General features: G+C 53.5%; 8 protein-coding genes across 8 annotated transcripts; 5 read left to right on the top strand and 3 right to left on the bottom strand.

The window, feature by feature from the left end:
• Nucleotides 1-2291: 2291 nt before the first annotated feature.
• On the bottom strand, nucleotides 2292-2922 carry D7B24_003640 (uncharacterized protein; the record flags this gene model as incomplete). Its single annotated transcript, XM_028637827.1, has 3 exons — nucleotides 2292-2366; nucleotides 2458-2771; nucleotides 2826-2922. The coding sequence occupies 3 exons, from the start codon at nucleotides 2920-2922 to the stop codon at nucleotides 2292-2294; spliced, it is 486 nt and encodes a 161-aa protein (XP_028497246.1).
• A 591-nt stretch (nucleotides 2923-3513) lies between these two features.
• CAB39 (Calcium-binding protein 39) lies at nucleotides 3514-4284 on the top strand (the record flags this gene model as incomplete). The annotated part of the gene is made up of 3 exons (XM_028637826.1): nucleotides 3514-3576; nucleotides 3629-3724; nucleotides 4156-4284. 3 exons carry the CDS (start codon nucleotides 3514-3516, stop codon nucleotides 4282-4284), a joined length of 288 nt encoding a protein of 95 aa, XP_028497245.1.
• A 111-nt stretch (nucleotides 4285-4395) lies between these two features.
• On the top strand, nucleotides 4396-5719 carry D7B24_003638 (uncharacterized protein; the record flags this gene model as incomplete). The annotated part of the gene is made up of 4 exons (XM_028637825.1): nucleotides 4396-4500; nucleotides 4562-4619; nucleotides 4681-5162; nucleotides 5246-5719. 4 exons carry the CDS (start codon nucleotides 4396-4398, stop codon nucleotides 5717-5719), a joined length of 1119 nt encoding a protein of 372 aa, XP_028497244.1.
• A 704-nt stretch (nucleotides 5720-6423) lies between these two features.
• PKH3 (pkb-activating kinase-like protein) lies at nucleotides 6424-11718 on the bottom strand (the record flags this gene model as incomplete). The annotated part of the gene is made up of 6 exons (XM_028637824.1): nucleotides 6424-6939; nucleotides 6998-7597; nucleotides 7656-7957; nucleotides 8024-8257; nucleotides 9418-9460; nucleotides 9529-11718. 6 exons carry the CDS (start codon nucleotides 11716-11718, stop codon nucleotides 6424-6426), a joined length of 3885 nt encoding a protein of 1294 aa, XP_028497243.1.
• Nucleotides 11719-14034: 2316 nt separating this feature from the next.
• On the top strand, nucleotides 14035-14970 carry D7B24_003636 (uncharacterized protein; the record flags this gene model as incomplete). Its single annotated transcript, XM_028637823.1, has 1 exon — nucleotides 14035-14970. One exon carries the CDS (start codon nucleotides 14035-14037, stop codon nucleotides 14968-14970), a length of 936 nt encoding a protein of 311 aa, XP_028497242.1.
• Nucleotides 14971-15999: 1029 nt separating this feature from the next.
• Nucleotides 16000-17571, top strand: D7B24_003635 (uncharacterized protein; the record flags this gene model as incomplete). The annotated part of the gene is made up of 1 exon (XM_028637822.1): nucleotides 16000-17571. One exon carries the CDS (start codon nucleotides 16000-16002, stop codon nucleotides 17569-17571), a length of 1572 nt encoding a protein of 523 aa, XP_028497241.1.
• An 892-nt stretch (nucleotides 17572-18463) lies between these two features.
• D7B24_003634 (uncharacterized protein) lies at nucleotides 18464-19983 on the bottom strand (the record flags this gene model as incomplete). The annotated part of the gene is made up of 3 exons (XM_028637821.1): nucleotides 18464-18507; nucleotides 18564-19750; nucleotides 19820-19983. The coding sequence occupies 3 exons, from the start codon at nucleotides 19981-19983 to the stop codon at nucleotides 18464-18466; spliced, it is 1395 nt and encodes a 464-aa protein (XP_028497240.1).
• An 804-nt stretch (nucleotides 19984-20787) lies between these two features.
• On the top strand, nucleotides 20788-22592 carry D7B24_003633 (uncharacterized protein; the record flags this gene model as incomplete). The annotated part of the gene is made up of 2 exons (XM_028637820.1): nucleotides 20788-21239; nucleotides 21302-22592. The coding sequence occupies 2 exons, from the start codon at nucleotides 20788-20790 to the stop codon at nucleotides 22590-22592; spliced, it is 1743 nt and encodes a 580-aa protein (XP_028497239.1).
• Nucleotides 22593-22769: the final 177 nt, after the last annotated feature.

Below are 22769 nucleotides of genomic sequence, written 5' to 3'. Positions count from 1 at the left end.
CAGTCGCGGTGTGCCTCTGATCGTCAAGTGCGCCGACTGATTCAACTGTGACATTCGCCCATTGGCGACGTAACGTCCGCGGAGCTCACGCTCAAAAGGTGTCGATAGTGGTGCTAGAGGTGTTGTCGTAGGCAGCCGTGCGAGTGATCCTTCAAACTCGATCCGTCGTGTTGGAGTGCTAATCACGTCTCCCATTTCATCCAATTCTGAAGTTGGCTGCTCCGAAAAGTCCTCTTCCACGTCTCCAGGCCAAACCCGACTACCCAAGAATGATGATGCAGCTGTTTGACCTGATCGGGCCTTTGACCACAGTACTGAGTCCTGAACACGGCTGCCACGCGATAGACCATAGGAAGACGCCGCAAGGGACATGGGCTCGGGCGCATGAAGCGTCTCACCTTGTGTTTTCCAACGCGTAAGGATCCGACGGACAGACTTTCTGGTGTTCTTCTCAGTAACGTCCGTCACAATATACAGCTGCGAGTGTAGTTGGACAGAGACAGATCGCCATTTGCTCCAAACTTTGGACTTGAGCCCCAGAGCCCACGTGTTGGAGGCCTCATTCTCGACCAGACGTTGACCCTCCAAGGAGACAGTCCACTCATTCAACCAGATGTCATGCATATAAGCTGGTGATTCCATTGCTTGTTGCAAACGGCACTGATGTTGCCAACATGCAAGAGTCTTATGGATGCGACTGCAGTTCGCATGGCGCTCCTCCGATTTCGTGGCACTTACCACGACATCAATATACCGCAAGCTGGCCCTCCACTGCGAGAGTTTGTTCCTTGCTATCAGTGCCTTGTGACGCCACCTGCAACGAACATAGGCTCTTTGCACAGACGATGACCATCGTGGCACGGCTTGTTTCCACGTCTGGAGCATTTTGGTACATCCAAGATACACCCGTGCTCGATGCGCCCACTGACCGAGCTCAATGTCCCTGTCTCCGATTGTGTACCAGCGCATCAAGGTTCGATGGGCGTATTGATGAGTCGCGTGGATCGAGGCGTGATAGAGGGCAGCACCGTCAGTGACTGCTACACGTCGCCAGGTCTTGAGTACAGCACTCATGAAGACACGCTGGTGAAAGCGACTAGCAGCGTCCTTCGGGACCAGCAAAAAGCTCGGACTGGCGCTCAGTGATTGAGATTGGGTCAAACCATGTCTAGTTGCGATGCATTCGTCCTGTCTGAGATCACGCCAGCGGCGGAGCAGCGCGTTGATACTTCGAAATTGCAATTCGTCGTGGAGCTGTCGACCACGTACTACAAGAGTCCAGAGTCGCAGAGCCTCGAAAATATACAAACAGCGTTGAAAGCGAACTGCTGCTTCTCGATGGGCCTCTTCACAGTCATGCGAGGTCTGGAGCCTTGTGAAGGCGTTGAGGTGTTGAGCTCGATTCGCTAGGTCTAGTAGACCTCTTCTTTGATGACAGTGGTCTTGCCACTGCTGCAGCGTACGGCTTGTCATCCTCGAAAGTATTGATTGCGGCCTGGGAAGATTCGCGTTTATTGTTGCCGTTCTTGTCGTCCATTTGTTCATCACTCGTTGTAGTAGCCGTCGCTCATACTCTCCACGGCGGTTCTGCGCAGCTGCTACAGTGTGGGATGAAAGACTTGACCAAGTGGCCACGTGTTTATGCACTGCCTTCTGGTGCCGTGTCTTTTTACTTTCGGCTGCGTCTACAAACCAAGGAGAGAAATACCTGATTCGTAAGATGTGTCGCCGTGCAACAGCCGCACGCTCAAGCTTCTCGTCGGAAAAGGCAGCCCAGTGAGAAATGGCTCTAGTTAATTGCAGAAGGACCCAGGCTCTGGACGCTCTTCTCTTAAGACGATGGTAAGAACCCTCAGGATGTATCTCATCAAAATTAGCCTGGAGATGGTGGGATCGCGGGGCAGTAGGCTTATTGGCTTGCCAATGAGCAGCTCTATTGTGGCTCTCCTTATCGTGGTGGATGGGATGCTGGGTAGCATATTCCTTATCGGAAATATCAGAAAGATGTTGCCTTGTGTTCGAAGCCTTCGACCAGTCCAAGGTGATGTGAGCAGAAGGCCGTGGAGGAATCGGTGATCGCATTCGGACGGGAAGGCGTCGAACTTCTTGAACTGCATCAAGGCCCATATCAATGGCGGGGGTGGTGGTTTTGGGCAAGCTTGTAGACTCATCGGCTGATGGGAATTCGTTGTGAGAATCATGCCGGACGGCTATTTGCTCTCCCGGCAACTCGAGACTGCGTACTCGAAGCTCAGGGACGACAAATTCATGGTTTAGTCTAGTAGGATCTGTTACCAGACGCTGGGAAACCGGAGCAGGGGACGAGCCATGGTCTGGTATAACAGAGATGTTTGAACCTCTGCCACCTATCCTTCTAGCAATATTCTTGTTCTGAATATCGGTGGGATCGTCCGGAGAATTCCAAGCTGCAATATCGGTAGGTCCTGTGTCACGTACGTCGAGGTGATCGGCGCGAACATGCGACGATGCGGCGGAAGACACAGTGGCACTATCCGAGTCGAGTTCGAGCTCAATTCCCATCCGGAGCAGGACATCTCGACAACTGTCCAGCAGGGAACCTACCCCACGTTCTCCTCCTATCCGAAAGACCAGTCGTGAGAGATGATGATCTTCTTCAGGATCGATGCCATAAAGAGGTAGCACCTCATCGTATGCGCTGAAAAGAGCATTTGTTGCCAACTGTTCCCCTTCAGGTAAATTGTTGAGTATTTCCTGCGCCCTGGAGACGACGCTGTAAAGGATTTCGATGTCTAGCGAGAGTAGTTAATAAACGGTTGAACCAAGGGGTTCGACTTGCTCCGTACCATCGTTGCTATAGTACGCATCCGGAACTTGGGACAACGGTGGACTGGCAATGCCCTCAAAGGGAGCTTGCGCTGAGCGCGGCGACAGCGGTGGCATGTGAATCAGCACCGGAAGAGTCGCATGCTAGTTCGTCAACACATATAGCTTGTAGAGGGACAGGCAGTGCCGCCACCCTCAGAGACACCCTGTCGATTCTGAGGGCAGTTTTGTCATGGAGAAGAGCGCATTTGCAGTCAAGAGAGAAACGAAGTGGTGAGTCTATGAGCTAGGTCGGGGTTTGTAGCTAATGTGAAGCTGGTGCGCAATGAATCGCCTTGGGAGGAGTGTACATCTCGATGTTGCAGTCGCGAATTCCTCACCCAGGCGCGTCCTGGGCTGTCGCGACGTGCAGAACGCGGCCATCCAATCGTGTTGGAACTTAGCGGGGTCGCGTCTACTACCCGGGTAGGTACCTTAGGTAGGTACCTGATCAAATATCTGAGCTTATTAGCCCCCCCACCCCCCCATACCAACCGTTACTTGCATAACCTCAGAATGGCACGTGCGGCTCAAGTAGATTAATCATTCATTTGTACAACATCGTCACACGACGACCTGCGCGCGAGTGTAACCTGCGTCGCCTTCTTCTACGGGTTTCTTTAAGCCAAGCCTTACTTATACACTGATTACGTGGAACAGACACGAACGATGCCTAGTCGGACGAGGCCTATTCAGAAGGTTGCTCTGGCAGTCTCCCATTGTAGCGCGGAGGTAAGTGAGGTTAGGAAAACGCAAGTTTCACAGCAAATTGATACAGAACTAGACATCTGTGTACGGCAAATGTATCGTCTCCGACTACAACGCCGTTCACAAAGATAAGTGCTTGAAAGAATTCATGAAGCTGAAGAATTGTTACCTAGTGAGTGGTTTTCCCGATTCACTTTTTCTGACCGCCACGACTATTCATCGATGTGTCTATCTTTATATATTCCCTGAGAGTATTGACGCTTTCTCAGTTGGCTTCTCGCAACATCAGATGAATGTCGTGTGTTGTAAGGGGACGCGATGCGAGACCAGCTGACCGCCGGATTGATTATGAGCTCAACTACACACTGAGCAGGATATGCTCTAGTTGGAATGAATTTGAGTCCTCGACGGACCTTGACTGTTCCCGCGGCGCGCTCCCTAAGCTGTATCACTGGATAGATGAGCCAAGGTAATTTACAAATCGAGAGACGGAGATTGCGGAGTGTTCAACAAACAAATATATGTATTAATCGAGGCACTGTTTATTCAGCTTGTGATAGAGCGGCAACGGCTGAACAGGAAATGCATAACGCGAGGGCACAGATAGGTGTGTTCTATCTGACACTATTGTGGTACCTGCCTAATCAGTCGACGAAGACAACACAGGGAACAGCGCATTATAGCCCAACATCGTCATCGCAACATCGCAACGACCCGGACCGACACGTATAGCGACATTCAACCCTTCGGCATCTCTACGTCGGCGGTGCCGTACGTATTACAACCTCTACTACAGCTCACCTGATTCCCTGGAAGGACCTGTCAACACAACGCAGCCTCGATATGTCGTTTCTTTTTGGCAGGGCTCGGACGAGGACAGTCGTGGACCTTCCGAAGCAGGCGCGGGAGCATATCATGCGCTTTGACGTGCCAACTGCTGGCGCAAGGGTGCGATTAATTCCCTTGTTCGTCTCCTCGATCAGGGCTTCAGCTAACACGAAGCTCATAGGGTGAGGAGCTTGCGAAGGTGCTCAGCCAGATGAAGATGATATTACAAGGAACACAAGGTCTGGCTGACTCCCGAGCCCACGAAGCTACGCCATAGCATTGCAACTAACACGGAAGCAGAAGCTGATAGCAGTCCCGAACAAATCTATCAGCTAGTGACCGGTTTGATCGAAGAGGATTTGCTGTTTCTGCTTGCCGTCAACCTCTGGAGATTGCCATTCGAGTCCCGAAAAGACACACAAGTCATATTTTCTTACGTCTTTCGATTCCGCCCGACCACAGCATCCCCCAAGAGTGACCCAATTGCACTGTCCTACGTGGTGAACCAAAGACCGCAGGTCCTTCTCGAGCTATGCAGAGGTTACGACCACAAGGAGAGTGCAACGCCGGCTGGCTCCGTGCTGCGAGAAGTTCTCAAGTCCGAATCTGCCGCCGCCGCCATTCTGTATGATGATGGAGATCAGCCAGGCTCCAGCTCCAAAGGCCTCAGTGTCATTGACAGAGATCGAAAACAGACCGGCACGGGCGTATTTTGGAAGTTTTTTGAATGGGTTGACAAGAGCTCATTCGAGGTCTCGGCTGACGCATTCACTACATTTCGTGTAAGTCTCAGCGCCGACTTAGTTCAAGTTTGATCGAGACTATGCTTGATTGAACACAACAATACTGACAAAAGGGTTGACAGGAGCTTCTAACTAGACATAAGGAACTGGTCCCAAGATACCTGTCCGTCAATTTCGACCTGTTCTTTGACAAGTACAATAGCATCCTGGTGCAGTCAAACAGTTACGTCACGAAACGCCAGTCCATCAAGCTACTTGGTGAGATCCTACTGGATCGGTCCAACTACAGCGTTATGACAGCCTACGTCGACCGCGGCGAACATCTCAAGATCTGTATGAACTTGCTCCGTGATGATCGGAAGATGGTACAATATGAAGGCTTTCACGTCTTCAAAGTCTTCGTGGCCAACCCACACAAATCGATTGCGGTCCAGAAGATCTTGCTTATGAATCGGGAAAAGCTACTGTCGTTTTTATCCCATTTCTTGGAGGACAGAACAGATGATGAGCAATTTATTGATGAGCGAGAATTCCTGATCAAACAGATCAGGAACATGCCACCCAACCCCATCCCTCCGCAGCGGCATGGTGGTTAATCATACCGTGTCCGAAGGGGAAATTTTACGAGCTTCACCTAATCGTCGTTATCGAGATGTACGTCGCGTGCTCTGGTAGTCTGGCGATGCTTCCAGCCGTGGATTGGCTGAGCAAACACTCCTGTGCAGCACACAAGAGTTTGGAATTTGAACCATGTGCCAGCGTCTTCCTTGGAGCTGTTTCAAGTTATGTTCAAGGTTGCCTGCAATCAACTTGAGCGAGTGGTCCTCGCCCGACATGAAGGAGCCAGGGTTGGATCGTCTTGTGTGCTGCCAAACGTGCAACCTTTACTGGCGCATGTAATCAAAGCGTGATCTGTCTGGCGACGGCAGTTGGACAAACATACAATTTCCCCTGGGCTTCTGCAAAGGGTGCTTTGACTGTGCTGCTAAAGGATGGAGTTCGATCATGAAGGTAAACAGTTCTTTTCTGCAGGTTTGTGTCATTTAGTTGTTCATATCACGAAACCGTTCCTTCATGGGCGTCACAATGTTAGGCCGGTAGGTGCTTCGCGTGTACATCATACATACTCTTGTCACAACATTAGCTAAGGATACAAAAATGATGAGAAACCCAACAGCAGTGTCAACGCAGCGGTGGAGACCTGCTGAACGGCATGCTGGTGCAATGAAAGGATAACCCCTTCCCCTTCTCCCTTTTTCCGACGATCCTTCTTCTTGCGCAGAACCCCATTTAAGCTTCGTCAACGCGACGGCTTAGCCAGCATAATATTCACACTCTCTCGGGCATTCTGCGTTGCCCACACACTGTCTTTGCCGCCTCGACGCCATTCTTCGCCTGAGGCATCTTCGCCACCTCCCCGGGTAGCTTCACCCACAATGATCTCCAGGTCGCGCTTCTGGGAGCTAAACCAATCTTGAAGGAAAACAGCAGGGTCGTTACCAAGAGACATGAAGAATGAATGCTTGGCCTTGGAATTAGCCACCGCCCCAACAAGTGTTGTCAGCTGATCGTCTAGCGCCATGATCTCCTTGAGCGCGTTGCCATAAGTAGGACTTGCAACAAATGGAAGCGTAGTACTACGGAAGGAATCGTCGACGGCGACTTGAACATCGTATACTGTAGGCTGTGGGTTGCGGTGGAATGCCTCATCGACCCGAATGGTATACGGAAGGCTGACTGGGGGTAAAGGCTCGAGCAAGCGGTCGACATATTCTCCCAGATTCGGTATAGCACCAACATCTCCGCGCGTCACAATCTATTCGAAGCACAGAGCTTAGCAGAGAGTTGTATGGAAACGGGGGTAGAAAACTCACCTTGCGCAGAAGGGCATCACATCGGAAATGACGCTTCTCTTCATCTTCCTGAAGCCCTGAAGCTCTGATATAGTCCCAGACGCCCATGATCGCCTCTTGCCGAGTAGCTTCAACCATATCGATGATCTCCGCTAGTTCGGGTCGTACCCGATGTCGCTCCGGGTTTTCCTGGCGCGTCAATTTGATCGTGATATTCATGTTCTCGTCCCCATTGCGCTTGAACGTCAGCTCGTCAGCCTCTGTGGATGCTGGGGACTTTGCGTGGTTAGGCTTGGCCGTGTCGAACTTGTTCCAGGTGACCGTTTGATCAGCAGCAGCGCGTGAACGACTGGTATCGAATTCAACAGTCAAGTTTTTGAAAAAATGGGTGAAGCGTTGGCTGGTTGATTTACTCCCTGAGTTGTCATCGCCGTTGTCCGACCCATCAGGTTCGTCAGACGAGTTATCATAACCATCGTCGAGCAAGCGACCTTCGATTTTGACGCGATAAGATGCTTCCACGTTCGGTGTAAAATCGAACGTGTCAACAGCAAGCCCGTTGGTCTGCCACACTTGGTCCTCGACTGTGTTGTTGACCCATATGCGAAGAGTCTTGTAGCGCTGCGCAATAGCTGGTTAGCGAGTAACATCTCACCTATCAGTAGATGGCAGTCATTACCTTTGTGGTGCGGTTGAGACTATCCGCTATGTCTAATCGCTTCCGCATCAAGGTTGCATCCAGTCGTCGCTCAACGCCACGCAGTTCTCTGTATCGTTGCGCCACAGAATCGCCTGTAGCTAGACAGTCCTCGATGCCTTCTGGAAGTTCTTTGTCGGTCGGCTTGCGGCTTCGTCTCTTCAGTGCTCTGGCTGCGGTCATCTTTTCGAGATCAACCGCTTGCGCTGGGATATGGGGTGGGAGCGAGCCCATCGAGGCTCGGTTCATCGGGGCGGACTGTTGGGGGCCTGGGGCCGTTGGACCTGAAGTTTTCAGTCAGATGATATTCACCAGCAGCACTTCGATACAGTCAGCAGGCGGCAACGTACCCATTCCATTTCGTCTCGGGCCCGGATGAGGAGTGCGCTGTGGGGCTTGTTGGGTACCAGGCACGTATGACCCAGGCCCAGCTCGAAATTGAGGCTGCATGCTAGAGTAAGGCAGTTGAAGTGGCCTTCCGTAGTGTTTGAGTTGGGTGTAGCGCGTTTGCTCTTTGCGGACTTTGTATTCTTGCGCTGGCGTTGACGACACCTGTGGTTGCTTAAATGCGACGACGCGACATCCTAGGCGTGTCAGTGAGCGAGGCTGGAATCCCAGATTCCTTCCTGTCATCCCCGTTACATGACGGAACAAGTTAGCGCAAGCGCCACTATTGGCCCAACTGGGCTCAGCCACTCCCCTACTGAGCCACTTGTGTTATTCACCAAACGCTGTTACCTGTCATTGTGCGACAGCGGTCTGGTCTAGACTGCCTGGAAAGGAGCAGGTTTTGGACGACAGCAAAAACCTGGAACAGCAACAAGCATACTTTTCAATCCCGAAACCCTGTATTTGAGGCACTTTGTTCCCAACGCTGACCGCGGGTCCCCGCTTACAACACGGTTCAGGGACATAACTACTCTCTAAGTAGCGAATCTAGCATCTCCTCACGTTGAACAGTCACATCAACGGCTACCCAGGCTGTTTAGTTATACCAGGTGAGCTGCCCGACCGAGTGAAGAGCGGAACAAGTGTTGCTTCTCGTTGCTGTGTACAAATGTGGTTCAAAATGCCCCTTGTCGGTGGGTGCGGGAAGGATCATCATTCGCCTCCCTGGACCAAACTCAACGCTGCGCATAATATTTGGTCGGATGTCTATCTTTAGCCACCTTGTCCAGCTGCAATAAATTGATCATTGCCTCCATGATTCTATCCAGGACACGAGTATAGTACTTGAGTTGACGAAACGCCGTGCTCCTGAATGCTGATCAGACTCGATATAATAAATACCTTGTACCCCTGCGTGCCTCGGGCTCTCTGTGCCACAAGCCTCTTCTTGTCTTTGAACTCCGATGCTCAGGGACGCAGCCAAGACGGGACAGCCGGCACCAGGCATCATCGGTCTTCCCGTTTAAGATATCTCAAAATTGCGCACCGAGTCCGCTCTTCGACTGCCGCTTACTAAACCGATTGCGCTTGGGTGTAGGATCTTCCAAGCTCGCTTGACTCTTACTGAGATGATTTCGCCCCGATCGCTCAGACGCTCCCCCACTATATCCGTCCCCGTAGGGACCACGCCCGCCGAGGGTGCTGGCTGGACTCGACATAGTTGATGACATATCTCCAAATCCACTGTCAGCGGCATATGAAGGGGCCGAGTTCTGAGACAGCGCGAGCTCCCTCGCTCGCACCAACGCCTCAATCCAGTCGTCCGCCGACAGGCCGCCAAGTTCTGATGATGTACCTGCGGATGACTTTGGGTCTTCGAACGTGTAGTGAGATTTGTCCTAGGTGTCATCGGTCAGTTACAACCTCTCGTCGTGGAGCGTCCATCTATCGGCCGGAAGCTACTTACTGTATTCACACACCATACTGTCTGCCCTTTAACATCCACCTGAGTTCTCCAGGAGCATTCAGGAGCCAAAAGGGAGATCTCCTGCTTGGCACGTTTATCTTCGCCACCAGCGGGTGCAAGAACAATGCGCCCGCTCGAGGTGATCATGACGAGCCTTTGTCGTTTCTTTGTAGTGCTGCCGCCGAAAAACCTGGACAACTTCTTATGACCCTCTCCGTGGTCCCCGCCTTTCCCGTGAGGACTGCTGGGAAGTGGGCTCGAGACGACCATCAAGTCGCCGAGCTTCACAATCCGCTCGTTTGTGCGAGTCAGTACTGGCGACCACTCGATGTCTAATTGGGTTGGTGGAGGGAGTTCGGTGATAATCCTTGCCGGCCTCGCTGCATTGTTAGATGTCGAAGGACCTGTTGGCAGCGATGCTCTGGCAGTATTTGACGTGTTGGGAGCGGAGCTTGCATGTCCGTTCAGCTGGATTAAAGTTGGCTCCTGGGGTGCAGGATTGTAAGGCCGCAGGCGCGGAGCTTGTTGTCTCCACAGAGACTTGCCGAAGGGATGACCGTCAAAAAACTCATGGTTCTTTATGTGCTCCACGGTCAGTCGTCGAGCTGGGTCGAGGACTAGGCACCTTTCGACTAGGTCCCGCGCCGCTGCCGGAAAGCCTGTTGGAAATTCGTACTCAAGGTTGACAATCTTCTGGAATGTCAAATATTCTGTGCCAGCCTTGAAAGGTGGCCGGCCGGCCAGAAGCTGGTAAATGATACATCCAAAGGCCCACAAGTCGCTCGCCTTACACGCGTTTTTGCTTGTCAGAAGTTCCGGACTGACGTACTCTGCTGTGCCAACAAAAGATGCTGCACGGCTTTCTCCATCTTGATCTCTAGTACTGCCATCTAGTGGACCCCCACCTGTAGGCGCAGGGCCTTGCAGTTCTCGTGGCGTCTTCAGTAGTTTGGCGGTGCCGAAGTCGGTAATTTTGACGTGCATATTATCGTCGAGCAGTACGTTCTCAGGCTTGAGGTCGCGGTGGATAACCCCCCTTGAGTGCATGTAATTGATGGCGTCCAAGATCTGTGCTCCATAGAACCTGGTGCAATCAACGTCGAAAGTGCCTGTTTTCTTGAGCACACCGAGGAGCTCGCCTCCATTGCAGAGGTCCAACACATAGTACAAGGAGTTTTCATCTTGAAATGTGTAGTATAGGCGGACGATACCGGGATGCTCTGTCAAGCGGTTCAATGTATCCTTCTCGATGTTGACATATTTGATTTTCTTCTCTTTGATGATGTGGCGTTTCTCGAGTACCTTGATAGCGTACTCCTTCAGGGTCTGCCGATCCGTGGCCAAGTAAACAGTGCTGTATGACCCTTCGCCAAGGACACGGCCGAAACTGAAGTCACGTACCCCTTTCTTGACATGTCGGATGACAGTCTTTCCATGCGAGTCGACATCACGCCGCATGCCCACCGCTGCACCACGATCCTTCCATTCTTCGCTTGAAGACGGCAGTGAGTCTTCAGGGCCATATGGTTCCCGTCGTGATGGGGCGGTAGCAGCTGAAGCTGATGCATAGCCTCCTCCCATACCCTTAGAGCTTCGTCGCGGTGGCAAAGTTCCAGTCGTGGGTGCTTGGGAGCCTTGACGAGAGCTGTGGCTTGACTCCCGTGAAGGCACAGGGCCGGCCGGTCCAGGGACAGATCGTGAGTCGCTCCTCGTGGGCATGCCGTACATTGACGACCGGGATCGCTCGTTCTTCTGCGCCTCATGCTGCGAAGAGACTCGCACATCTTCAGGAAGCGTGCGGCTCATAGAGCCATGGTATTGACCGGATTGGGGCCGGCCATTCGAAGAGAACGATTGGCCGGCTAGCCGATCAACATCTGGTTGGTATATGGATGTCGGCTGGCGGTATGCATTGAGCCTCGAAACATCTTCGGTTGATGTTGATTGCTGGGGGGCGCCCGGGTTAATGGCGGCGCCGTATTGATCGCGGGACGGAAGATGGCTCGGTGACGATTGCGATCCAGATCTGGCCGGTGCCTGCTGCTTGTCGGATGAGGAGGTCGGAGGAGGGTCGCAAACCGGCAGCGAAGCAGACGCCGCGCCTTCCTGAGATGGGGCTGTGTCGGTGTCGTCCGGGTTGGCTATACGCAGTCCTCCGAGGGCTTTGGACAAGCTGAGATCCCCGCCCATGGTGCCTGATATGGGAAGTCAGGTTAATGTTGAAATGGCGAACTGCGTGGGACAGTGGCCGCAGCACGACCTTAAAGGATGAAGCCGTCCGAATAGAAGAAGTCGAAAGTCAGGGTCGGCATTGGACACAAGCCGTGATCTCAGGCTGACGTTCGATTGGTGCAAGTGGGTAAAGGCTACGCTACCTAACTACCAGAAGACAGAGTGATGTTGGCTGGCAGGAGAAGCTGGGCTACGTAGGTACCTACGTCGGTACCTACCTCTGGGTACCCATTCACTCCTATTGCACACCTCCTCATCCCAGGGGTCCTGTGGCCCGTGAGCAAATCACAAGCCTCTGTAAGCCCCTATCGGATCGGCAATTTCGGGCGAGATTGAATGACAGAGGTTTGATCAAGCTGGCCGAAATAAGAAAGAATGCTTAGCTTGTGTCTCCTGAAGATGCCCATGACCACCCCTCGATCAGATGAAGAACCTTGATATTGTCTCACTGGCTCGAGGTACCTTTCACAGACACGAGTAAGGTCTCTGTCTAAGGGTGTCGGCGACCTAGGAGAAATGTGTGCATCAGGTAATTGAGGGGTGCAGATTGGCGCAGCACCCTTAATTCTGTGGGGCTGTAACCTGTGGCGACCAACAACCGCGGATTGGGTTCACAATTAGATGAGTATTCAAACACACGTCAACAGTAACGACTGATATCCACCTTTCCGTTGCTCTATTCCGAGCACTGATCATGGTCTCTGCTTTGGTCCACTTCGCAATTGCGAGGTTGTCAGATGTAGAACGAGTAGGTGCCATGGAATTAGTACGATTGCCGAATGCCTGGCACCTAGGTAGGCAGATAGAGGAGAGTTAAGTGGCTCGTTGCTTCGTCAAATTTCCAGTCTTGGGTGCCTCAACTTCAACTCGATGAGGTTAGCAACACATCAGGTGACTCGGGTAAGTGCACTCCCCTCGTCTACAGTTACGAAGTTCGCACTCTAGGAACAGACTTGTCTTGCTGTCGCCACAGGCCCAACCCCGCATAGAAGGTCACTGCCTGCCTGGCTGGGGAGTCGTTCTCGTAACATGGAAGTACCGCATCCCACGGGAACAAACCGAATTCACGGACGTAAGAGCTGCCGGTCTGGCCGCTAGGAACCACCTAGTTGAGGGGTCTTTCTGTGAACCCTCGACAGTTAAGCTTCGTTACGACTAAGACACTATACCTGCATTCGAAACTTGGCTCCTGATGGCATGACCAAAGCAGTCCAAGCGGAGCGCGGAACATGCCTCGGTTTCGCAAGCTGTTAATCGAGAAGGGAAGCTGGAGGCAGACATAGCCCATAAAGCAAACGGCTACGGTGTAAGATATAACTTCGCGCTCGACTGTTAAAATAAAGCTTCTTCGTTTTCAATTCTAGGCAACGTGATGACTTACTCGGTCTTGTCCTGCATCGGGGATGCCAGGTGGGGATCGCCTTGCCTTCGGCAACGCAAGCGAGGGGAATCTGCAGGCTTATATCACGTGACACACTTCCATCCTTTGGGTTATAGTGGCTGAACTAGCACATGGGGTTGGCAGTGCCGTGCCGCCTAGTATCCTAGGTACCTTACCTTACCTTAGTCAACGGAGGGCCAGCCATCGCCTGAGCCAGCTTTCTCCGCATCCTAACAAGGCGACGGCAAGTACCCTGTACATGTACGTGCTGGTACATTCTTCCGGATAGAGCACTAGTTAGGAGCGCAATTGGAAGCACCGAAGCTGGCTCAGTCAGATCTGGGGCATGGTCCATCTCACCCACCTCTCCCTCATTCTGTAGCAGCCCGATTTAGGAACCCTTGTTTACCATCCTCAATCCACTCCTCTGTTTCTTGTCATCTTGCTCCCTACATTGATGTGAATTTACATCGGCGCTGAACCATATCCCCCTGCCTCCATCAAGAGCTTCGAACTCGTCTCTTCTGCTACCAGCACTACGTTCTCACGTACACGCGCGAACCTCGACATCTTCTACAACCTCTCGACATTCCAACGAGTTGCCAACTCTCTTACGAAGTACCATCGCAGCGACCGCTCACACGACCAAACCCTCGTTTTCGACCCATTACATTCCCACCGCCAACGTCACAATCGCTTGTCTTTACATTTTTTACTACAAATTGTCCACCCCAAGCCCGTTCACGGCCACACCAGGGACGATAGCCGCCAACCAACGCTTGGCATTAGTATAACGCACGCTCTTGAACTAACATCTTCATCTCTTGTGATAGAAGAACAGTTTCCGTGTGAGAGCCAGAGAACTCACTGTACAGTCAACTAACACCACAGCAATGGGGTCTTTTGCGCACCCCGTCGCGGCTTCGTCGCCAGTCATAGCAATCCCTCAGCACGCGCCACCGTCGACCAAGTTCGCCATCTCTCCTTTTGAACAGGCAGGTGCGCAGGACATCGCCCCCGCGCCGGCCGAGGGTCGCAGAATGGCTGGTCGCAAACGATCCAGGGATGAGGCAGCGCCGAATCTGACGGAAGAGGCACCCGAACCAGTCCAAGAGGCGGAGGCAGGCTGGGAATATGGCGAGGGCATGGTGCTCATCAAGCCGGTTCAGGGCTATGTTGCCGATGCCAGTAGCCAGTCAGGCACCTGGGTAGAGGAACAGAAGGCACGCGACCAGGCCGCGGCTGCAACTGTCGTTGCTTCCCAGCGTCCAGAAATACGAAGCAACAAGTCACAGCGAATGGACCACCCTGCCAACTCTTCTCCCGGCATATTTCCAATCGTCAACGGCAGCGGAGTCGTGGTCGTGGACAAAGCTTCGGGACGGCAAATTGATCTCGCTGCGCCTGCGACGACTTCGGCGACCGAGAATGCTTCACATCCAGTTGTGGACGACTTTACACTGCACCTCGGCATCGGCTGGCGCAAGATCAGTCAAGACGAGCACATACAAGCAGCAGCTCGAGGATGGTCCCGCTACATCGAGAATCACTACCCGTTGTCCGCGGTCACACTTCGATTGGAGAGCCGAGGCCTACAAGCCTATTTGGTGGAGGCAACGGAGGGCTTCTTTCTTTTCGCTGAGGACTTGCGACAGGGCCAACTCGTAAGCACGAGGGCGGACGTGGCGCTACAGAACCTCAAGTGCTCGCCGCCTGTGTTTGAGGGCACCGAGGTCCTGACAGCCGCCGAATCCCCCGGCGCTACGGCCCCAAACGATGCCGCGCCGGCCTTCAGGATGGGGTTGCAGACGGACACAGAGATGAACTGAACACATTAAGAAATCGACAGCTGCCAGAGGTAAACCAAATCCAAGGGAGGAATTGATGGTAGAAAGGTAGTTTCCTCTTGCCAATATCACGTTTCAAGTTGCAGAAAACGAGGCGAATGTGTGTGTGTGTGTGTGTTTGTGCACAACTTAACAGGAAGGGAGAGAGGGGTTTGACTTGGGGCGAACTACTAGGGAGAAACGCACTGGCGGTCGGGACAGGGATTCTATCTGTTTTGTTGCTCTTCATCGGCTAACTGAATTGGAGGGGTTATGGTTGTGGCGTTGTCATACTTTGTATTTCATCTTGGAAGACATTTTGATTCGATCCCGAAAATCGGCAGAGAACGAAGAGCAACCGCGTTTTGAATGCATGTTCTGCGCCGTTTCTCCCATCCTCTTATCTGGATGGTCGATGGCCTGTCGGCATTGCATGACTGCTCAGCGCCCTGACCGTGGTTCCATGTGAGCTTCTGGGAGGACTGACTGGTGGCTGGGGAGTGGCAAATCCGCAGCTGTTGACCCAGTGTGGGAGGGCCTCCGGCGCCGTCTCATAGGTTCACAGACCGCTGGGCTCTCCAGGAGTCTGGACTGCCCTTGAGTGATAGGCCATGGTTGTCCGTGACCTTTTGCCTCGTGCCTTGATGTCGCACGTCGTCCTGCCTCGGGACCATGCACAAACCTGCTTCTGCCTCTGGTGCAGTTCTTGCGCCTGTCTAGTCGCTGGATCCGATACCAGGCCAGTTTAGGCAGCCTCGTCGAATGGCGATACAAGGGGGGCCTGCCGAGCCTTTGACCATGCCCTACAGTATGAAGCAAAGCGCTCTTGCTCAACCAACTGCTGGGACGCTTAGGTCATGTTCCTGAGCCAAAGCCAAAGCTTCCATCGACATTAATTCTCATCGCGACGCCTAGAAATTCTCGCCCTCTTAAGACTCATCGTCTTGCTACTACGCCCTTGCTTCATCTCTGCCCGTCAGACAGACAGACGCCTTGCCGGCACCTGGCCCGTCTTCGACCCCACCCGCCTTGATGGTCTCGCAGCCCGACACGTCCAATTCGCTCACTATTCGAGGCTCGTCCTCGGTCGTCTCCCGCCCGTCATCGTCATCCCGCACGAAGCGATACAACCGTTCCCACGTCGGCGGCACTTCATTCATACCTCAAAACGAGTTCCCTGTGTTCACGCAAAGCGGCGACGTTGAGATACTAGTTCGAGTCGCCGACCATCAGAACCGCTACCTCCTGCATCGCCACACTCTGACCCGTTGCTCTGGCTTCTTCGAGGCCAGCACAAGCCAAGAGTGGTCCCGCGCCCAGTCCTTGCCGGAACCCTCTTCGTCTTCGTCGTCCTCTACTACACGGCCCGGTCGCGGTCGCGATGATCAACTGACGGCAACACGAGCGCCCAGCTCGCCTGCACGCAAGAGATGGTGTTATGAGCTCGACCCCGGAGTTGGGGATGGTGACATTCCAATGCTTGTCCAGAAACATGATGTCGCCGCCTCTACTCCCTCTCTCTTTGGCTCCGTCGGCTCCGAGCTGCCTGTTTCCTCTGGTCGCAACAGCGGCAGCAAGCCATCCCGCCACGCGCACTCCTCGTCTGTGCATTCCAGCCATAGCTTCTTCCGCTCCGTCGCCAACCTCAGCCTTGTGCCCGCGCCCCCGGCTGGCCCCCCACTCTCGCAAGCCGACATTGATCTGCTTCGCGACTACGACAATCTTTTCCGCATATTCTACAACTACCATCCGCAGCTCGACGGCGTCAACATTGCCGATGCCTACGTGCAGTGTAAGTCCCTACTCAGTCTCGCCGACCAATACGACGCGCTGGCTGTTGTCGGGCCCAGAGTCGACCATCACCTACTCCAGTTTCAGTCAAGACTCTGGAAACAGATAGCCAAATATCCCATTTCCTACCTGAGGCTTGGCTATCTTGCTCGCAGCAGGGTCATTTTTCAGGAAGCTCTGATACATGTTGTTGGCCAGTGGCCTGCCGGTGAAAGGAGTCTGCGTGCCGCGCTTCCAGATGGCGTCCTCGACATCATCGAAGACAAGGTCGACGAGCTTGAGGAGATGGTCACCCGTGTTGAGAGCCGCCTTTTCCGCCTGAGCTTGTTCACGGCGCGGGGTGACCGGGTAACACCCAGCACGGCCTACCTCGACTGGCTGGCTCTCAGTCTCTTCCGACAATGGCTCGCGGAGAACACTGGCTCCTCAGCACCCGACCACTACACTTCGTCATCGCGAACCGGCCGTCAAAACGAGCTTCAAGTAGGCCCACTTCACCCCCAGGCGCCACCTATGGCCGCAGCAGGAAGGGCTTTCCGCATGTTGGGGTCACCCGCCGCTTCACTTTATTTAAGTCATGACGATTGCAAGCGATTCTTGAAGCTCACACCCGAGTTGTATAGTCGGGATAATCTGCGACGTTTCGAGAAACGAATTGACGAGGTCAAGTCCATGGCGCGTGAGATTGTGCGCCCCTTGATGAGTAGCCGCCTGGAGCTGGAACTCGGCGGCGGAAGGTCGACAGATGCCATCACTTACCTGACATGTGTCACGGTTAGTGACCGGGACCTTCCGTGGCGATACGAGTCATGATAGGGAGACTCGTCTGTGTTTGGGGGACCGCGAGCAGTGTGTGTATACTATTCGCTAACAGACGTACGTCAAGGTGGATGGCACACGTGGCAGCATGTAAAGTTCTTCCTGTTTTCTAGCTTCTTTTTTCTAAGGATACCCTGTTGCTATTTGCGAGTTGGAACCAAGACAGATCAAGCAGCTGTGCTTCGCAATTCTATCTTTTGACCTGCCTCAATCCTCCCCGGTCAAGTCGATAACCGCTACATGGCTGTGATTCCAAATCCTCTGCTGGATACTCGTTGCCCGCTGATGTCCGACCCTTTGTTCGCCGTCGTGGACCATAGGTTGCGCAGCCTCATAATCGCCCAAGTCGATCTCTTTAAAGAATCCGCACGCACTGGCCCGTGGTGCGATGAGCTTTCCCTTGCTTGCGGATCTTGTTGCAGACAATACAGCCTCAAGTTTTTTCCTAACCTCCGCACCGTGGGGCCTGGCTGGTCGCTCGATGACATGACTTCGACCGGCATGATCATGGCGCGACGAAGAGATGGCATCGCGGCCTACTACACTGCCTGATAAAGCTGATTCCGGTTGTGCTGAGCTCTGAGATGCCTTGGTTGTGCACTTTGACGTGATTAGGGGTCGCATCTTTTTGGGCTCGCTCCGAGAAGGGTCTGTCTCCCGTGTGCGAAGCCTGTTATCTCTCGCCGGAACCCCGTTGTGCCGCGCAGTTCCTAAACCTTCGTCCCCAGAAAACTGGGAGTGTCGTCCATCGCGCTGCGGTCCGTTTTTCATCCCCGCATCCAAGGCATCGTTGCATGTTACGTCCAGACTAACTGGCATATCTTTCGAAGCTTCGGGGCTAGTTTCGATAAGAAACGACTCTGTGTGCCCGTCAGGCTTGGTTGTCCTAGGCGTATGGTGTGAGCCACTGAACGCCCATGGATTTGATAGCTGCATGCTTCCTATGGTGGTCGCTTTCCCGGCAGACTTGGATGTGAGTGGCTTACTTCGAGGCAGTGACGCCAGCGGGCGGTTCGGCGACGTGTGTGGTTTTGAGGTCGCTGGTTCCCGAGGTTGATGGCCCCCGAAATTCGTAATATTGGAGGGCAGTGGTTGAGGTAGTTTGAAGTGACTGAGGCTCTGCGAAACCGGTGGTACGGCAACGTTCTTTCCGGGACACTCTCGAGGCCTGGATTTGGTTGACTTCACCCACTTGTCGAGTGTATTTGGGGCTTTGTTGGTGTTGCTTCCGGCTGTCTTCTTCTTCCTTTGCTTCGCCAGGTTTGACGCGGTCATCACATCTATCTTGGCTCGCTGCCTCTCCTCCCAATCCTCAACGCAGAGTGGCACGCCTAACTTGACGAGGCTCTCGGGAAGCCAGACTGCTTGTGCGGTAGTCGGGTCGAAGGTTGTCCTGGCGACTTGCCCGCCAGCCTCGACATCGTTGTTGCTTGGCACTGCCCCCTCGAACTCGCCATCACTGTTGAGTGCGAGGGCCTGCCTTCCCATCTCTGCCACTTCGTCCGACTCTTGTGATAGATCCAGTGGCACGATGTCAGCTGGCACGTGGAAGACTCGAAGCTCCGGGATGCCGTCCGTGCTGAAATGGCTTCTCTTGGCCGATATGCGCTGAACAAGCGCCAATTCTTGTTGTTCTAATGATTCCAGTCTGTGACTTTCGAGCGACTGCGTGATGTGATCGTAACGTGCAAAGAGCTTCTGAGCAAGCAAATTCGGGGACAACACCTTGATCAGTTTGACAGCGCCCGGCCGATTTGTCCAGTCAAAAACCTCGTCAGTGAACCGTCTGAGTCCGCCAATGTCGACAGGTCTGGACCACTCGACCGACCCGATTAGGTTCTCCACAGCTGCCTTCGAGGAGACTGCCGGGTGGGTGTAAAACCGCAAGACTTTGACATCGGGGAAGTTGTCCGGTATGACAATGGCTTTATGCTTCGTGCGGAAGAACTTGTTTTCGTTGGTGCGTAGTTCGTGGGTGAGATTTGCTCTCCATTCATCGATGCCGGTCTTGTCTGCTGCTTTAAGGCTGCACAAGCTCTTGCCGAAACCAGCTCGAGCCACTTCGCAAGCCAGCTTCAACCCGCAGCCGGGCACACCTTCAGGGAGGTAGTCGCCACCACTCATTAATGCAACCAGAACCATGCCCTGACGATCAAGTCCAGAGGCAACCAAGCTCTGCTCGTTAGTGTCATAAACAGTGACATGTGTTGGCGATTTCCCTCCCCGCAATCCCTCGGCTGACCAGTTGCGAAATGTTCGGCTACAGCCGAACATGATGGTGTCGACGTCTTCGCTGAGGACAGCGTCAACCAAGCCTTCCTGCTGCAGGAGGGCACATTCTGCTTCGGCCTCGCCCGGGGCTTGGTGAATGGGGAAACCAAAGAGGCGAATAAGACGTTTGGCCATGGCTGAAGCAATGCCATCTCCACGTCCAGAGCGCTTATTTCTTTTGAAAAGAGGCTTATTGGGACCATCAAATACGAACAGCGGTTGCACAGGGAGTCCAACAAGTCGGACCAGCCGGTAAAAGAGTGTTCTAATAGCGGGATTTGTGCCCCCTAGGAATAAGGGTTATCACGAGAAGCACGACAGGAGAGGGGTTTGGAGTCAAATTATACCCTTAGCAGCCTGCGTTTGAAACTGCCATATGGCGATATCTATGGCGACGCGGAGAGGCCTCCCTGTGTTTTCCAGGCTCTCGGTAGCGAGCTTGGCGAGTGAGATCCTCTGGCCGGGGCCAAGTTCACGGTATATTCTGAGTGCATGTCAACAATTTATGTGTCAGGAACCAATGTCATGGGTGAGGCATACCCCTTGATACCCATCTGATGCGTATGTCGCTGTGGATCGCTGGTCAAGCGAATCGCGTTGGCCAAGCACAGATGAGCCCTGATGCAGCAATTGGGTGGTCCTAGAAGCCTTAGGAGCTAAAATCAGAATTCACACGCTACATATCAAACAGCATATTCGTGAATAAGGGCAGGCAAGGCACATAAGGGTAAAGACAAGGTCGCGATGTCGTTCGATGACGTTACCTGACATCGTTACCGTGGTAACATGAGCGCATCATGCTATGTCGATTAAAAGAATATCACTGTGTTGAGTGAGACATACACAGCCGGAGCTGTTTAGCTCCGAGCACCGACATTTGAGCTTTCGACTTTCCGCGCCTCGGTCTCCACCATTTCTCAGCAGTTGACACAAACCACCATGTCGACCTCAGCACAATCGGCGACACCTGGTCTAGCGCACCGCTCCATCTCCAATATACGCTCTGGTGCTGGTCCGCAGGCTGGTCCGCCCAGCCCACACACTCCGCTTCGTGGCACGACGTCTGCCTTTGGGTCGCCTTCCACTCTCCGCGCTGAAGAGGAGACAATTGTGATCGAGATAGGGACGCGTTTCGTCCGAATTGGGTTCGCAGGAGACTCGGTTCCTAAAGCCATAGTCTCTCCAGGTCCGGTACAACAACGCCGCGTTGGTGATTTTACATCATGGCTTCCACGGTCATCAACGGCGCCGTCGTCCGTGCCTCCGAATACAGACCTTCCATCTATTGAATGGGGCCATCTTCACGAACTATGGACGTCCGACCTACGGTGCTTAGACCTTGGTCTCGTGGGAGACAAACTGGACCGCCTCTTGCGTGAAGCCTTCACGAAGTACGTAGATCCTCACCACTGACACAGATGTCGAGTCCACCCAGTGTTTGACACGGCTACAGAAATCTTCTAATCGATTCCCGACCCCGCCGTGTCTTCCTCGTTCTACCTCCAGCGCTGCCTTTGCCGTTAGTTTCAACCATTCTCGATACCCTATTCCATCGCTTTCAAACACCACTGGTATCGATTTTGTCATGTCCTGTTACCGCTGCTGTTGGCGCTGGAGTACGGTCCGCAATTGTTGTGAACTTGGGCTGGGCCGAGACGGTTGTGTCGAGCGTCTACGAATACCGAGAGATCCGCCATACGAGGAGCACAAGGAGCGGCAAGATGCTTGTACACGAAGTGCATGAACTTTTAGCCTCGGCGCGCAAGCAACCGCCGACGCGGCTTGAAACCTCGGATGCAGACGGAGTTCGGCGATCAATTCGTGTCTTTGGTTTCGACGAGTGCGAAGATATTGCCTGTCGCATGACGTGGTGTCAGCAGCTTGACCGCGCCGCGGCTCCTGAGGATGAGCCAGGACTGGCAACTGTGGAGGAACGGGACGAATTCACCTCTTTGGCCCAAGACGAAGTCAGACAGCACCATACGGTCAGGAATATGCATCTAGGCATGTCGTCTTGTTCGCCCCCTGAAATCATCGAGCTCCCATTCCAACGCCTATCAGAGCCTTGCGAGAATACATTTGTGGCCCCTCAGTACACGCCAAGCAGCTTTGATGACGACGAATTGCCCATTCCCTTACTTATCTATCGCCACTTATTATCGCTGCCTATCGATGCGCGCGCGGTGAGTATGTCGCGCATCATCTTCACAGGCGGGTGTTCCAACATTCCCGGTCTTCGCAAGCGACTGTCAGACGAACTGTCTCGTCTGGTAGGCCTATGGGGTTGGGATCCAGTTCACGGCGATGGTGCACAACAAGTCAAGGCTAAAGCGAAGCATAGTAAAAGCCGGAGCCGTGCGCATTCACAAGCAGCGGTGGTGGGAGAAGACGGGCAAAAAGATGACGTCTGGCATGACGCTGCCAACGCAGTTCCGGAACATGACAGTGTACAACAGCTCCTGCAGCGAACTGGAAACCCTCTCGAAAGCTTACAGGGCAGCGTTCGAGTGCTGGAAACATTAGGACCCTGGGCTGGGGCCAGTATGATTGCCCACCTTAAAGCAATGGCGGTCGCAAACATTGACCGTGAAGCGTGGCTGCAGCAAGGTGTCGCTGGGGCCGCTCGCCCTGGGGAAGTTGACGTGAAAGCGCAACAGAGGCAGAGCCTGGGACCTGGGCTCATGCGCGGTGCCTCGGTGGGAGGCTCGGCAAGTTGGACCCTGGGAGCCTGGGGAGCTGTGTAGATGCGGTAGTAAAATAAACGCCACTAGTTGAGAACCCCCATTACTGATCAACCTCCTTATCTTGCTTATCGAGATACCACTTTCTGAACATGGGCATGGACTTCTCGATTAAGTCAGTTCAAGCATGCTACGAACTCACTGTACGATCACTCATGCAATAGTACCTAGTCTACACTT

The sequence above is a fragment of the Verticillium nonalfalfae genome, assembly GCF_003724135.2.
Source record: "Verticillium nonalfalfae strain VnAa140/NRRL 66861 chromosome Unknown scaffold_20, whole genome shotgun sequence".
Lineage (NCBI taxonomy): Eukaryota > Fungi > Ascomycota > Sordariomycetes > Glomerellales > Plectosphaerellaceae > Verticillium > Verticillium nonalfalfae.
The sequence above is the reverse complement of the archived record's forward strand: the minus strand, read 5'-3'. Positions and strand labels throughout refer to the sequence as shown.